General features: G+C 41.5%; 1 protein-coding gene across 1 annotated transcript in view; it reads left to right on the top strand.

Moving 5' to 3' along the window:
• Positions 1-17420, top strand: part of ELMOD1 (ELMO domain containing 1) — a 65708-nt gene that overhangs the window by 36200 nt on the left and 12088 nt on the right. The window contains exons 3-9 of the mRNA XM_042906324.1: positions 706-851; positions 1211-1239; positions 2286-2383; positions 6147-6276; positions 13182-13315; positions 15984-16052; positions 16538-16561. Of these exons, the coding sequence (XP_042762258.1) occupies positions 706-851; positions 1211-1239; positions 2286-2383; positions 6147-6276; positions 13182-13315; positions 15984-16052; positions 16538-16561 (630 nt within the window). The remainder of the gene's footprint in view (positions 1-705; positions 852-1210; positions 1240-2285; positions 2384-6146; positions 6277-13181; positions 13316-15983; positions 16053-16537; positions 16562-17420) is intronic.

The raw sequence follows: 17420 nt of genomic DNA on the forward strand, positions 1-17420 counted from the left end.
GCTTGTCAAAGGGGGAGTCAGGGGAAGGTTTAAATCAGAGAAGGTTGACGAACTGAAGGTCACCCTACTTGTTCAATGAACTTGCCTTCTGACAAGTGCGAGAAGCGGCAGCAGAGAAGACAGGTGGCACACAACCGAGTCCTCAAGGGGGACAACGGCGCCTAATGGAAAGCAGACAGGCGGGGGAAAGAATGAGAGCGAGGGAAGGGTCAAAGCAGGCACTAAGGAGGGGCTGCACCTGGAGCAGGGCCAGCTGAGGGGCTGTCTACAAGCGGCAGGAGGCGAGTTCAGCCATGGCTCGTTCTTCCCCGTGGCTACGGGAGAGGCAACTCCAAAACACAGACGTACTGTTTACATGGTACTGATTCATTTTCATGAGGTTTTTAGGCAAAGGTAAGAAAAGAAAGTATTCTTGGCTGTGTGTCCCCCTCGGTGTTTGGAATATCAAATTCAACCAGAATATAGGGCCTTCTAGAGTTGCCTGCAGTCATAGTAAGTGCATCCTCACAGACAGTGGACTTCCCTCCCAAAAATGGGTTTTGTAGCTGTGCCAAGTACAATAACACGGGAGCAGGGAAATGAATATGACTGCAAACCCAGAAGTCTAATGGTTGATTTTTTTCTGGGCTTTTCCTGCTGGTGGTGGCCGCTTTCCATTCTCTTCCAGAGTTCTATTGGAAGGGTGCTGTCTTTTGTCTTTGGCAGAATGTTGTTCCAGGTGTGCCTGTATTTTTACTGTAAATTTTTGTGGCGCTGCCTAAAATTTGTAATGAGGAAGCTGACTGGAAGATGTGAACTGCAACGGATCTGTTACAGTACCAAGCCTGGGGCTTCTAGAACCATGAAAATCGGTAAGTATGAAACAAAGAAGTGAGCAAAATGTAAGCTTGATGGGATTGTGGGTGCAGCACGTTATATTTGTGTATGGTAATTTCTTCTGATAGAGAGGGAGAGAGAGAGGGAGAGCGCACACACACGCACAGGGGAGGGACAGAGGGAGAGGGGGAGAGAGAGAATCCCAAGCAGGCTCCGTGCCCAGCACAGAGCTCGTTACGGGGCTCACTCTCATGACCATGAGACCATGACCTGAGCCAAAATGAAGAGTTAGACACTTAAGTGACCGAGCCACCCAGGTACCCCTGTTTTTAGTAATTTTAAGCCCCTTGTAAATGGTCATTTTTTCATGGCTTTTTTATTGTCACTTCTACAGAAACATCACTGAGGGATTCAAAAAGTAAGGTAAGTGAAACCGTTTCTGTATCTTTCAACAACTTTTCACTTGGAGGCTTACCTCCATCATCAAAAAGTAAACGTTTTAACAAACAAATATATACCAATGGCAATGCAAACTGAGAAAAAAGATTGGTTCGCTCATTACAAGCCATTATACTCTTGATGACACGAGAGCAGCCACCAAATGTGAATTTCTAGGCAGATTTATGATGCATTATTACTTCATTGTTGAATTCGTCCTCTTTTTTTAAAAAGAACTTTTTTAAAAAACTTTAAAAAAAAACTTTTTTAAAAAGTACTTTTTTAAAAAACTTTTTTTAAAAAAAACTTTTTTAAAAAGTTTATTTTTTGAGAGAGAGGTAGGGTGAGCGTGAGCAGGGGAGAGGCAAAGCAAGAGGGAGAGACAGAATCCCAAGCAGGCTCCGCACCATCAGCACAGAGCCTGATGTGGGGCTTGAACTCATGAAACATGAGATCATGACTGAGCCGAAATCAAGAGTCGGAATGTTAACTGACTGAGCAACCCAGATGCCCCAAATCACTTAATTTTATACTCAAAATTTCCCAAGAAAATCAGAGAAGCCACTATGCTAGCTATCACAGCATACAGTTAAGCATCCACATAAAAGAGAAAAATCTGGGGTTTTTTTTCAAGATTCTTGAGTATTATTATTTAATTTGATATCCTTAAGACTATGTGCTTCACTCACTCATAGGCATACTGCCCATTAACAATGGAAACCATATACACTGGGTCAGAAAAATAAGCTATGTTTCAATATAAGGATCTTGAAAAAAAGTAAATAGGACAAAAAACTTACGTATTTCTGCTTTATGTTAATTATCTTAATCAGGAAAATTGCACTCCCCCTATTGTGAAAATGTCTAATTTTCTAGAATTCAAACACTAAATCAATTTTTGCTTTTAGCTTAGTTCTAGCTTAGTCTCATTTAGAAGTTCTAAGCAAATACTTGAAGCCCCCATCTAAAGAGACCCCACTTAAGCCACTGATGCTCGTGACAAGGGAACTGACTGAAACGTGTTTTTCCAGCTGCTGCAGACTTCCGTGAGTGTTCACCCTGATGCTATTGAAAAAACTATAGAAGACATCATGGAACTGAAAAAAATTAACCCCGACATAAATCCACAGTAAGAATGTATTTATGATGTAAACACAGAGCGCAGGGCATGCATTTAGCACTTCTGTAGAGCTGAGCTCGCTGGCATGCTCTCCCTCTCTGTGCCCCCACCCCCACAATCATCTGCAATGTTTCTGACTTTCAGATGAAAAATAAGGGGAAAAGGTGCCTTTTTCATATTTGTAAACAGCAGCAACTCTGTACTTTTGTCATGATTTATGCGTAGGCTTCTGAGATGCCATGAATGTGAGAAATCTGATGGATGCCCTACTATCAGAAGGTGAAATCCGGGGAGCCCATTTAGCAGCAGTCGCTCGGGCGACGCCTATTTTACATGAACAGTAAATGTTCACCTTGTAAATGTGCCTAAGTGGATCTGCTCCATCAAAAATATTCCTCCAGTTTATGACAGGCTGATAATGTTGGCGACGGGTCTTAATGCTTGTCAAGGAGACTGGCGTGTGTGGGAGGGATAGACGGTTTTTATATGAAGCCTTTAGAACTTTGTGATTCAGTCATCTTATCTTGGAAATATTAAAATGCATTTGGCATCGTACGTGATGTTTAAAATTAGCTTTATATTTTCCATCGGGTACAGGAGTTTCTCGGTGAAATTTTGGGCTAAGGATGTTGGGCAGAATGAGTTCTGGTGCAGGTATATTTAGAGACAGTTTAGGTAGGTAACAATCAACCTGTCTTTCGGATGTGACAGGCGGGAACTTCGCATGTTATCGCTGAGAAAGGCTTCTAATTGCTAAAGACGGGGAGCTGTGGTTGAAGGGAACGTCAGAGTGCGCTCCGTATAGGGCTGTCTCTTGGAGGGATTCTGGGGACTAATGGGGGCTCATCACAAAATTCCATCTCCACATGGTCTCCAGAGCATCCTTCCGCAGACACTTCAGCTAATTGGGTGTCTGTTCCTTATTCAGTCATGAAGGGTGATTTAATCATACGGCAAATGTCTTTTTGAAACCTCTGACACATATTTTATTTCTTTGGGAAGGTAATAAGAAGGCAATTCATTATTAAACGAAGTTGAACCAAAAATTTAAGAGTGCGGTTGGGCATGAGGGATATGAGACTCACAATCATATTTGGAGACTGGGTTAGATTTAATAGCAGATCTTCTCTGTCTCTTCTGTGAAAGTTATGTTTCATTCAAGAAGCATTTCCTTGCCCTCTATTCTTGTGATTTCCTTTTTGGGGGGGGACCCTCATAAGCGGTAGCATGTGTTTTTACATCTCAGTGTGGGCTTCAGTGCTTTTTTTCTACACTGACATGACAAAATGTGATTTTTAGAAATTCAATTTCTGGAAAAAATCAGGAAATAGAAAAGGCTGAGGGAAATATTTTCTAATCTGTCAAGCCATTCCTTCTTTTAACCGCACTTCTTTTTTTGATTTTAATTCCAGGGTAGTTAACATACAATGTCCTATCAGCTTCAGGTGTACATTTTTTCGGTTGGTCTCATTTTTTCCCTTTGTTTGGTTTCTTAAATTCCATATATGAGTGAAACCATATGGTGTTTGTCTTTCTCTGACTTTTTAAAAAGTTTGCTTGTTTATTCTGAGAGAGAGAAAGCAGGGGAGGAGCAGAGGAAGAGGGAGTCCCGAGAAGGCTCCACACTTTGAGCGCAGAGCCTGACACGGGCTCAATCCCATGAACTCTGGGATCATGCCCCAAGCTGAGATCAAGAGTCAGACGCTTAACCGACTGAGCCACCCAGGCGCCCCTCTCTGACTGACTTATTTCACTTAGCATTATACTCTGTAGATGCATCCATGTTGTTGCAAATGGCAAGATCTCATCCCTTTTATGGCTGAGTAATACTCCACTGTCCGGATACCACATGTTCTTTATCCCTTCATCTACAGGTGGACCCTTGGGCTGCTTCTGTAATTTTAACCACATTTGGTTTTAATTACATTTTTTTTTTCAAGATGAAAAATGACTACAGTAAACATGGAATCGTCTCCTCTTGCTCCATCCCGTTTTACTTCTCTCGCTTCTTCCTCCAAATTAACTCTCCTCTCAGGCCTACGCTGATTCTCAAGGTGACCAGTGCCACTGTGCCCTTTTCCTAAATTTAAATCTGACTCGGTTTTCTTGGCGCTGTGGTAACGAATAATTATAATGGCCATTTCACTGAACAGTTTTATTTAAGTTTCACATTTGGGTTATCTGACCCTGCACTCTAAGTATGGAATAGGTATGCCATCCTAAGATGTGAAATTCTCTGTGGCTCCCAGTGTTAAACAATCTTTGAGCCACAAAAGTGAATGACCGTAAAGAAACTTACCAGGAATGCATAAATGTGAAACCCTACCTCTAGATTTAAAAATGCCATCAAACAAGCACGGGAGAATAATTTGCACGAAAGTTGTTTATGTGAACAAGGATCTTGGTGACTATTTAGCCACCTGTTTGATAAATTTGTTCTGTGACTACTTAAGGAGACGGTGTTTCACCTGCTGTGTTGTGATCACAGAAAGTAGCTAGTGATCCTCTGTGTATCACCCTTGCCGGACTGTTTTCTGTCTGGGTGATATGTTTTAAGGGGGCCGTTATTCAAACAGTATCCATTCAGAGAAGACTGTGCAAGATGGTAAAACATGTGAAAACCATGTCCCATGAGAGGGAACTGAAGGAATAGGGCCCTTTTTTTAGCACTGAAGATCAGACTACAAGGGAGAATCGCTGTCTTAAACAGTCGTGGCAGGGGAGAGTTGGAAATTAATCTCCTCAGAGAACAAACTTGGAACCACCTGGTAATAAGGAAGGCACATTTTGTTTCAGAGAAAAAGGCTTCAGACAAAGAGCGAGTCAGAATGGAGTGGGAAGTTTTGTAGTCAGCTTTTCCTCTTGGCTTTGCCTCATCTGCCAGGGATGCTCCCAAGAAGAAGCGCTTTTGTTGTTTTGTGTTGTTGTTGTGAATTTTCTCACCACTGAGGGCTGACACTCTCTCACACACATGTAAGGTGCTTCTGGTTACAGCCGCCTGGTGGGGGGCAGGGCTAATGGGTCCCTACGAACTCATGATCACTTATATTTTCTACATCTTACTTAAATCACCTGCAAAAAGAACTCCCTTGTTTTTTAAACCATATTGTTGCAACTTGGCCAGAAGGAGACGAAACTTTTAGCCAAGTTCTTCAACTGTCTATCCATGTGGAGCTTTGGTAAGAAACTGTGCTTCTACTCAAGTAAGAAGTGGTTATGAGACCAGCACAGGAAATGTTGCATTCCTTTATTTTTCTAAATAAACTAAGTATGGCTCTATGTTGAAAGAAAAAAGAGAGAAAGAGAGAAAGAAAAGAAAGGAAAGGAAAGGAAAGGAAAGGAAAGGAAAGGAAAGGAAAGGAAAGGAAAGGAAAGGAAAGGAAAAAGGAAGGGAGGGAGGAAGGAAAGAAAGAAAAACTGGGCTTCAATTAAATATATCCTGTGTGACTGAGGGTTGATGGAGGGAGGTGGGTGGGGGATGGGCTAGATGGGTGATGGGCACTGAGGAGGACACTTGTGATGAGCACCGGGTGTTGAATATAAGGGATCAGTCACTGGATTCTACTCCTGAAACCAATACTGCACTGTATGCTAACTAAAATTTAAACAAAAATGTGAAGAAAATAACTAAATGAATAAATACACCCCATGTGAAAATTTCCTCCATTTTATATTATGAAAAGTCCTATTACGCACACAACCAGTGAACAAATGCTAAAATATCTGTTTTGTTTTTCCTCACGTGTGTTTCTTCTGTTTTTGAACACCTTAGGCTGGGAATCTCTCTTCAGGCTTGCCTCCTGCAAATTGTTGGCTACAGAAACCTTATTGCAGATGTGGAAAAACTGCGCAGAGAACCATACGATTCTGATAACCCCCAACATGAAGAAATGCTGTTGAAGGTTAGACCTCGAACACATTTCAGTCCTTCACTTAGGTCAGCTCATGTCCACCAAGCACCTGCCAAGTGCTAGACGCTGCTCAGACGGGGAGGGTACAAAGACGAGTGAGACGTGGGCACTGTGCCCGGTTGGTAAAGCCTACTTTTCTTGCTGGTTCAGATGTGGGAGGCAAATTCTTCCTGAGAAAACTCATGGGAGAAGTTAAATGTAAAGTCCTTTTTTTTTTTTTTTTTTTTTTTTTGGTAATCGGAGAACATCACAGGTGATTTCTCTGAGCTCTTGTATCTGGCTCACGTTTAGGCTGTTTAGCTGTATTGAAAGCCAGGAGGAGAAACAGCACTTGTCCAAGAGTGACCGGGGATTTCCATTTATGACTTTTAACAGACATCAAAGAAGATGAAGTTGGTTTCTGCTTTGGCAATAGCCCTCCTGGGAAATTACCTAAGATCTTATTGCTGATTATTTATTCATGTAACTCGGGGAGTATTAGAAGAGGAGGTTAAGGTTTATACCTGGTTTATTAGAACTGTTAGAAGAGCAATATACATTTCTGGCTGTCCAAGTAAACACTTAAAAATCTCGTATGATCTGACGGTGCGTTATGAAATACCAATAAAACTTGACCTCCACACTGAATCTGGAGCTTAAGAAATTCAGACCAACCTTCAGAACTATTCATCTAAAATATTTTCTCAATTCACTTCTGAAAACAGATGCTTTTTAAGATGGAGTGCTTCCTTGTCTTTGCTAGGATACAAAAAGACGCTAACGAAATTGGAAGAAAACATTGGGTTAGCTGCCTTAACTTTATTGAAACGTGTCACTAGGAGCTGTAATTTTAAGAATGCATATCCTGCCGTGTTTCTGTGTATGTAAATGCGTAAGCGGATGACTCACTGGTCTCTGCTAATTTGTGCTGTAGCTGATGTGAATCCCTAAGGCTAAAAGAAGCTTCATTCTTTGCAGTAGTTTTCTTCTTCCATTTCTGCTGTGCTTAAATTTACCTAACCTACTGGGCTAAATAAACTTCATTTCCTTTTATTGCCTTTTCCATTCTATGTTCCGATCGAAGTAGTCAAGTTCAATTAAAACGACTTCAAGGTGAGAAACAAGAGGGGAATGAAAGAGAAACAAGATGGTGGAATTAAGAGTGGCCACAAGCAGCTGAAGGTTTCCTTAGAGTGCCGTGATGCCTTCAGATTCAGACATTTGGGTGCCTGCGGTGCTCTGTGTTAGCTGATCCGTTGTGTGCGTGCCTGCTGTACTGTCTTAGCTGATCCGCACCGTGTGTGTGTGCTGGCACATAGCAGGTTTTCAACAAATACAGGTGAATGCATGAATCACTGTGGTTCACTGGATACTAAAAGTCAAGAACTTTTATGACATACCTTTCATCTCTGGTCATGATTTGATTCTGTCTGTGTTATTTTTTATTGTCACAGCTGTAAGAGGTAAGGTGATGGTTTGTAACTTTGCAGCTGAGCAGACTACAAGCATTTCAGTCCAGACTCTGATCCACACAGCCAGTAAGTTATAAAACAAGGACTGTCCGCTATTGTGCCAGGCACTTTGAGGAAAGGCACCTTTTTTACGCTTAAGTGGCTTGCAAGCGAACTTGGGACATACTATGCATCTACAAAAAATCACTAAACCCTATCCAGACAGATCCCTCAAAATATCTCTTAAATGTTTTCCATGCCCACCAGCTTATTCCAGCATCATCTCCAGCTTGGGTTGTTACAATAGCCTTTTAATTCTGCCACTAAGTGTTAGCTTCCTCCCTTCCGTCTTCTAAAACACTGCCGGAGGGATTGTCTAGTCATGTTATTCGCTAGGTTAAAAACTTCAGCTTCCCTGTGTCTGCCACAACAAAGCCCAGGCTTCTTAACGTGGCATTCTGGACCCTTTCCAGTCTATTTCTCCAAGCTGTATCTCCTGTATCCACCACACTCAGTCATTCAGCTGACCCAGAACAGGCCATGCCATCCCATACACCCAGGCATCTGCTCATGCGGTTCCCTCTATGACCTATTCTCACCACAAAAGCCAGCTCTTTTTAGAAATCCTTATCCGTTCGGGGCGCCTGGGTGGCGCAGTCGGTTAGGCGTCCGACTTCAGCCGGGTCACGATCTCGCGGTCCGTGAGTTCGAGCCCCGCGTCGGGCTCTGGGCTGATGGCTCGGAGCCTGGAGCCTGTTTCCGATTCTGTGTCTCCCTCTCTCTCTGCCCCTCCCCCGTTCATGCTCTGTCTCTCTCTGTCCCAAAAATAAATAAAAAACGTTGAAAAAAAATTTAAAAAAATAAAGTAAAAAAAAGAAATCCTTATCCATTCAATTTTGAAATCTTCTCCAGTCTCCCCAGGAACACCTCGGAGCGCGATCTCTATTCTCTTCTTCGGTTTATTCACATTCCAAGTATGATAATAAAAACAGTAATCATAAAACATTCAGTGAATGTTTAGCACATGTTAACCTTTACAGTAAATGTTTTACAACATCATTTCATTTAATGGTCACAATAACCTTGTGGTGAGATACTGCCATTATCCCCATTTTCAGATGAGGAAAATGAGGCTGGGCAGTTAAGTACTGCACAAGCTCACGTGGTAAGGAAGGGCTCCACGCTGCCTCTCAACGGAGAGCCCGTGTCTTGTTCCCATTTGTATTTCCAGAGGCTGGCCCATGGTTTGTGTTTAACTCCCTGATATTGGCGTCTTTATCTTTAAAATGGACAATAATACCCTTGTTACCTACTCCATAAAACTTTTAGGGCAAGAGTCAGCAAACTAAAGCCTGTGGGCCAAATGTGGCTGCCACCCTTCTTTGTAAATAAAGTTTTGTTGGAACATGTCCACTCATTGATGTATGTATGGTCTGTAGCTGCTTCTGTACGACAATGGCAAAGTGAAGTAATTGGAGACTGACCATATGGCCACCAAAGCCTAAAATATTTAATATCTGGCCCTTTACAGACAAAGTTTGCCAACCTCTGATTTAGAAGCTCTGGTAATAGATTAGCCATATTGTTTAAGTGCTCTGACTTATAAACGTGGGAGACCATCATCAGTGCTTATACTCAGAGTCTTAAAGTATAAAAAAAATCTGGATTTTAGGATCATTTAAACATTGGCTGAGACGAAAATGAAAAACATCACCTTATGTTCACACAGCACTGTCCATATGAGCTATTCAAATGGACATTTCTATTAAACATTTGTTAAACCACATAAATAATAAAGGGAAAATTTTATGTGGATTCATGTACCTAATAGAAAAAAATATAGCCTAGAATTGAAAGATCCTCTCTTGTTGGGAAGAGATAATCCCATGGTGGCCTTGGTGAGAAGCAGCTTCTCCTCGAATGAATGGGTGGACAGACAAACGGCCTTGTCCTTGCTCTTCTTTTTTTTAAGTGTCTAGATATTTTGAGAGAGAGAGAGAGAGAGAGAGAATCCAAGCTGTCAGTGCAGAGCCCAATGCAGGGCTCGACCTCATGAACCGTGAGATCATGACCTGAGCTGAAATCAAGAGTTGTATGCTTAACAAACTGAGCCACAAGCACCCCTGCCTTGCTGTTCTGCAGCAGACCTAAGACAAGGAGAAAGTGCTGAAACAAGCTTGTGTCAAAGGCTCAGTGCAAAGAGAACAGAGTTAAGCAGCGCCAGGGCCGTGACAGAGGACGGTGTGACTCAGAGTGCAGCTTCCACACCCAACTTGTCATCTGGCACAGGAATCACCCTCTCTGTCTCTGGTCTCCTGCCCTGGCAAGTGGCTTTGTAGTAACTGCACTCCCAACAGCACAGTTTAGATGGCTGAGTTCCTCAGGGCACCCCTCGTCAGAGGCCCACTGCCTTCATTCGGATTTCTGGTCAGCTCCCGACATGCCAGAAATGACCTCATCCTTCAGGGCCAGCCTGCCTCCTACCCTTACTTTTTCAGAGAATAGCCTGTCTATCAGAAGAGAACCCAGTAGCTCAAGTATTCTCACAGGAAATATACCCATGGTAGCACTTTATATAAGTACTTTAGCATAATCGACTTTTCATTTTCTGAGAAAGTGACCCTTATTAAAGCAGATAGGATTAAGAACATAATTAAGAACACTTTTTAGCCATTAGTCCAATCTGTCATGATACATAAAATTATTAAAGTGGAATTTCTTTTTTAAGCATTTTATTATTAAAACTTCTTACTCCCCTAAACTAAGTATTGCCCCCAGCGAATGAGGTTTATCACCTACCTATAGAAATGAAATGTTTGCTTTTGCCATTTCACTCTACTCACTCAGTGAACCCAGAGATTTTTAAACTGTGTAGGGCCCTGAGATTACTTCCAATTATTAGTCAAATGAATGTGATGAGCTTTACAAACTGTTCCCCTTTGTTCTTGCTTTTTTCATTGTGATAGCACTCAAATCAGTTCCTAGAGGAAAAAGAGACCTTTTCTCTCATTTTTTAGGACTCTTGTTGAACTCAAACATTTTCTGTCTTGATGAATGCAGAGCACTGGCAAATTCTCATCCGGGTGTTATAAGACGATTTCTTATGCTCATGTTTGCTACTTTGCTTTCAAGGCTGATAGATATACTTTCTTTCCTCTGAAATTTTTCTCTCAACCTTTATTTATTTTTTATATGTTTATTTATTGGCGGGGCGGGGGGTAGAGAGTGAGGGAAAGAGAGAAAATCCCAAGCAGCCCCCAGGCTCAGCACCAAGCCCAACATGGGGCTGGATCTCACAAACCTTGAGATCATGACCTGAGCCAAAATCAAGAGTCAGACACTTAACCCACTGAGCCGCCCAGGAGCCCCTCTCATAGTTCAGACTGCATCCATCTGTTGTGCTACTAACATAATGTATCCCTTGAATTGTATCTTTTTTGGTTAGTGTTTCCTTTCATTGAATATTATGTTCTATCCTGTGTCAGATACGTGACAATTTACTATAAAGGAAGCTGCTTGTGGGGCGCCTGGGTGGCTCAGTCGGTTGGGCGTCCGACTTCAGCTCAGGTCATGATCTTGCAGTCCGTGAGTTCGAGCCCTGCATCGGGCTGTGGGCTGACAGCTCAGAGCCTGGAGCCTGCTTTCAGATTCTGTGTCTCCTTCTCTCTGTGACCCTCCCCTATTCATGCTCTGTCTCTCTCTGTCTCAAAAATAAATAAACGTTAAAAAAATTAAAAAATAAATAAAAATAAAAAATAAAAAAAAATAAAGGAAGCTGCTTGTGTATTACTGTTCTCTATAGGATTTAAAATCCACGTAACAGAAAAAAACTATTTCGAAGTTGAATTATGGAGGTGCCTGGGTGGCTCAGTCAGTTGAGTGTCCGACTTCAGCTCAGATCATGTCAGATCAGCTGTCAGCCTGTCAGTGCAGAGCCCAATTTGGATCCTCTGTCACCCTCTTTCCATGCCCCTCCCCTGCTCGTGCTCTCTCAAAAAATAAAAAACATTTTTTAAAAGTTATGTCTGAAATACTAATATGAAAATTTTACATTTGTATTTGTCCCTGTCATAATAAAGATAAAATATAAAGTATTATTAATAGTCTAAAAAGTAAATTTGCTTATACGCCCATCTCTATGTATTTGAACTAATAGTGTGAGCATTATACATTTATATGGCTGTAGGTCTCTTTCTCAAGTAATAGTATGTGCTAAATCTATCTTTCTATAGAAAACCTAGAGGGGCGCCTGGGTGGCTCAGTCGGTTAAGCGTCCGACTTCAGCTCAGGTCACGATCTCGCGGTCCGTGAGTTCGAGCCCCGCATGGGGCTCTGGGCTGATGGCTCAGAGCCTGGAGCCTGCTTCCGATTCTGTGTCTCCCTCTCTCTCTGCCCCTCCCCTATTCATGCTCTCTCTCTGTCTCAAAAATAAACAAACATTAAAAAAAAAAAGAAAAGAAAACCTAGAAAAATAGAACCAGTTTAAGAAGAGCATAATGTTTAAAGTTTCTATTTGTCAATTAATATATAACTGGAATCAAAATTCCCCTTGGTAACTCTGAAAAGTGGTCATATATTTTGAGGTTTGTTCACGAACATGACTCATCTTCCTTCATCCAGTAGATGACACTTAGTTTACTGTCCCCTCTGTTATAGGTGAGAAATGAAACTCAAGTCAGCCCACTTTTCTTTTTGTTAATAATGCTACGAAAAATTTTGCTATAGAGTTAGATAGCAATTTTCTGATAATTTAAATAATACATGGCCTCAAAGTTTTCCCTTTTTGCCCTTTACCTTCATTCTCTTAAATATTTTTGAGGACCTTTTGTGGGAGATTATATAGTTCTATTTTTTATTAGAAATTAAATCAGAGGGGTGTCTGGGTCGCTCAGTTGGTGAAGTGTCTGACTTCAGCTCAGGTCATGATCTCGCAGTTTGTGGGTTTGAGCCCCGCGTCAGGCTCTGTGCCGACAGCTCGGAGCCTGGAGCCTCCTTCGGGTTCTGTGTCTCCCTCTCTCTCTGCCCCTCCCCCACTCATGCTTTCTCTGAAAAATGAATAAACTTTAAAACAAATTTAAATCAGAAAGATGGAAAATGCTAAAATATAGATGGACACATTCCATAACTACCAGGGTAATGACATCATCACATGTCATGTAGCCTCTGGAAAATTCCACTATATACTCATAAGAGAGGGAAAAGGCAAATAACCTCTTGGTTTTATTATGACATGGTCTTTACTTCCCAGACGCCTTCAGAAGATCTTGGAGTCCCTCCCAGGGGCCTTCAGACCACTGTGAGAACTCCTGCCACAGATAACTGAAATACGGTGAAACCTTTATACCATATTTGCATACATTCAGCTTTGTAAAGTTCCTTCTTCAGATACCGAGTACAAAATCTGAGCCAATGGGAAAGAGGATGTGTGTTTGTATCAACAGGCTAATTTTCTGTCTTGTCTTCCAGTTATGGAAATTCTTGAAGCCTAATACTCCACTGGAATCTCGGATTTCTAAGCAATGGTGTGAAATTGGCTTCCAAGGTGATGATCCTAAAACAGATTTTCGAGGAATGGGACTTCTGGGCCTATACAACTTGCAGTAAGTAAATGGAGAAGGGTCAAGTATTAAAAAGTGATGTTGGGGCACCTGGGTGGCTCAGTCGGTTGAGTGTCCGACTTTGGCTCAGGTCATGATCTCGCAGCCTGTGAGTTCGAGCCCCGCGTCGGGCTCTGTGCTGACAGCTCAGAGCCTGGAGCCTGTTTCGGATACTGTGTCTCCCTCTCACTCTCTGCCCCTCCCCCACTCATGCCCTGTCTCTCTCTCTCTCTCTCTCTCTCTCTCTCTCTCTCTCTCTCTCAAAAATAAACAAACATTAAAAAAAAAATTTAAAAAGTGATGTTGTGGTCACATGCAAATGATAAAGTTATTTGTTCCAAAAGCCACCACACAGAAAACTCCAAGAAAACACTGACGTCCTCAGACAACTCAGGTTCCTAAACGTCGAAGAGGTGCTTCCATCTTCCTTTGGCAGACTTTATTGTGTTTTATAAGTGGATCTCAAATGTTTTTATTTTTAATTTTATTTTACGAAAAGTTGAAGTATGTACAAAACCACACGGAAGACTCGAGAACCCCTTACACTGCCCACGTGCAGTACTAATCAGGGTCTGAAATACCCACAATGCTCATTCTTTTGGCAGAAGCACATTAATGAAAATCCTGTACCGTCTGTCACTTCACCCTCATATTTCAATATGCAGCTCTAAAAAAACCCGTATTAACCTTATATTAACAAGGACTCCTTGGTGTCATCTGTACCCAGTCCATATTTCCCAGCTCTCTCAAAAAAGCCAAAAATGTCTTTTTATGGCTGTTTTCTCCTAATCTGGTTCCATACGAGATCCATACACATCGCACTTAGTTATTATGTGTCTCCACATGTGCCTTTTCCTTTTGCCCCTCCCCAGGGTCACTGACTTGTGCAAGATTCCAGGTCAGCTATCCTCTAAAATGTCCCATGGTCTGGATTTTCTGTTTGCACCGGTACCCGTGGCCTGTATTTCCTGGAAACTGGAGGTATCTGGAAAGGCCTGTGCTGAGTTGGATCAGAGGAATCACAGCCTGATGTCTCCATTGTAAAGTCCCCCCCATCAGCCCTTTATCTGAGCATCTCATCTTTCACTGATAGTCACTGGACCAGTTAATTAACTGTGTAAAAAGTGCTTTTCCAATCCTGTGATTCTTCCCACAGTTGTTGGCTGGAATTCTGTAAAGACTCAGTTTCCTTCATCAACTATGGTTATTTAGTTTCTCTAAAAGAGAGGCAAGACAGATGCTCAATTTTTCTATTTAATTGACAATGTTCAGAGTGAGGAAGGAGTTGGTGCCCTAATTCCCTTGTTAGTGATCAAAAAAAATTTTTTTTTGCTTTGGTTTTTAAGTATCATTTTTAATTCCTGGTTCTTATATGTTTATTATAATTCAAATAATAGTGCTCATCATTTTTTCATGTTTAAATTAAGTCACATGTAGTCATTTTTCAAGCCAAAGGGAGTCCTGTTGGCTCTTTGTCCTTTGCTACCATCCTGTTAGTGAGGATAGTAATGTATTTTTAAAAGAAACTAAGCCTGAGGTGCCTGGGTGGCTCAGCTGGTTAAGTGTCTGACTTCAGCTCAGGTCATGGTCTCATGGTTCATAAGTTCGAGCCCCGCGTCAGGCTCCGTGCTGACAGCTCAGAGCCTGGAGCCTGCTTCGGATGCTGTGTCTCCCCCTCTCTCTGCCCCTCCCCCACTCACACTCTGTCTCTCAAAAATAAATAACCATTAAACATTTTTTAAATAAATAAATAAAATTAAACACCTCTGTATGATAAGCCACCATAAGCAAAGTGAAAAGACGAGCCAAGGCCGACACTCACGTAAGTGACAGAGGATCCCGATCTGTACGGTTACTTAGTTGTTTGAAGACATCTTTAGATATGCTGGACCAAAAAACAGGAAACGTAGATGGCCAACAAAAGTATGAAAAAAGGCTCAATTTCATCAATAATGAAACTATGTATCAAAACTGCTGACTGTGGTTTGAACTTTTCTGAGAGAAAATTCAAGAGCTTGTTTCAGGCTTCCGATTTATGTGGGAAATACGTACACATGATATTACACAACATACGCTAGCATTTTATTTTGTTACTGCCATTATTAAGTACTTTCTGTGATGCGTTTTAGAAGGTATGTCACTTTGTGTATTTTTAGGAACTTTCATTGCCCTTTGCCCCCAGGGCAGAATTTTGCTTTTAGCACCATGAGATATTGTCCATCCATCCAGAATTCAAATACCCCGTGACTATCCTCCAAGAAGAATGCACTTGAAACACATGGTCTCTCACCTCCTCTATTCTCTTCCTCTCTCGGCCCCTTGGCTGTCGCAGCCTCTGCGCGTGTCCCTTCCTTCAGGCCACTGAGGAGCTTCATTCCGCCCCCCTTGTCCATAACCCTTCTTACTACAAATATCCTTTGCTCCCTGGGGAAAGGCAATGAGCGTAACTCAAATTTCAAACCTACCAGATACATTTCTAAATCTAAGTGGGTTTTACAACTACCCTACTCTACTGTCATTATATTTGGGAAATTCTGTTATGAAAAGCTGTCTCTCCTCTGGAAGAGCTGAAGCAAGTGGTAAACTCGGAGTGCAGAACGTCCCAACGCTGCATGAAAATGAGTGCATCAGGCAGGAACAGAGCTGTGGTTTTCTTTCCCTCCAACTGCAGGTATTTTGCGGAAAGGGACGCCGCGGCAGCCCAGCAGGTCCTCTCGGACTCTCTTCATCCAAAATGCAGGTAATTGCTGAAAATCAAAGCTGGACGAGGCTTACGGATTAGGCAGAAGGAACTTCTTCACGGATAGGTCGGTGAGATTCTCAGGAGCGTCACCCCACCGGAAGTGAGGCTTCAAGCTCTTTCAAATGAGCCCTCTGGACAAATACTGAATAGGAGGGTTAAACCTGCAGGTACTCAATCCCTCCTGGGATTCAGGAGGGAAAGTGAGATAAGTATTTAAAGGACTGATAACAGTGCTGGTGCCCAGAGGATTAAAGAGGCGGGCGTGGAAGAAGGAAAGAGAGGAGTCTGGAAGCAGTATTTCAGAGACCAGGGAGCCTGATGGGGGAACAGAGGGGAGAGTGGGAGTCATGAAGTCAGGGGCCCAGTGAGAAAGTCTAGAAGGCTGAGGCTTTTTTAGTTTTCTTGGTAAAAATCTAGAGTCTAAATATTTTACATTTTCATTTACCTTCCTAAACTTTTTTTCTTTAACTGATTACATGAAGGGATATCACTGAAGAGGAAACAAGGTATTTTTTGTTTGCTTTTGTGTTTTGTTGCTTTTATTTCATTTTAGAATAAGTATTAGTAAGAATTTTAAAAGCAGTACAAATTCATGAAAAATTTTTCAAAAAAAAAAAACATTGCCCAACTTTTTATCTAATATACTTCATTATATGTGGGTTGAAGGAAAACCACGGTAGACAAACCCAACAGAAAATTTCAAACAGCCCTCTATAGCCATGGCTCTATCTGGTTGGAGAAGCATGTCAAACACTCTGCCTCAGGGCTGAACACATCTCCACACGTGCTCCACCTCATATCCTCCCCAGAGAGGGACATTTTACTTGGGAGTTTTGTTGCATAGAGCAATTCTTTTCTAGTAATCTGTTTCTAATTTTGTTATTAAATATTTAAGTCTTATGAATAGTAGTTATTATATACACTTACTGTGTGTAAGCAGTTCTGAAATTTTACAGCCATGTGTTTGTATCACTTCTTTCTCCTCAGCATGCCAACTTGCTTGTTGGTGTTCATATTTAATAAATAAATGCAAAATTTTATCAGACCATTCTCAAAAATTCAAAAACAGGTTGACTTTGCCCCCACCACCTTACTATTATACTTATTCTAGCTTCATTTGCCTCAGGTTCATTAAATAAACTATACTTTCTGATTTATATTTACAATCTTTTTATAAATTACATTTTCATTTTTTTTACCTTTTACTTACTTTGAGAAAAACAGTAAAATCACTTAGCTCTTTCCTGATATATCACAGGGTTAAAATCAAGCTATTTTAATTTTTTAACTATATTTTCTGAATCGCATATTTCTGTAATGTATAGACCCTGAACTCCATCTAATTAAAATTGTCTGGGGAGTCTG

The sequence above is a fragment of the Panthera leo genome, chromosome D1, assembly GCF_018350215.1.
Source record: "Panthera leo isolate Ple1 chromosome D1, P.leo_Ple1_pat1.1, whole genome shotgun sequence".
NCBI lineage: Eukaryota > Metazoa > Chordata > Mammalia > Carnivora > Felidae > Panthera > Panthera leo.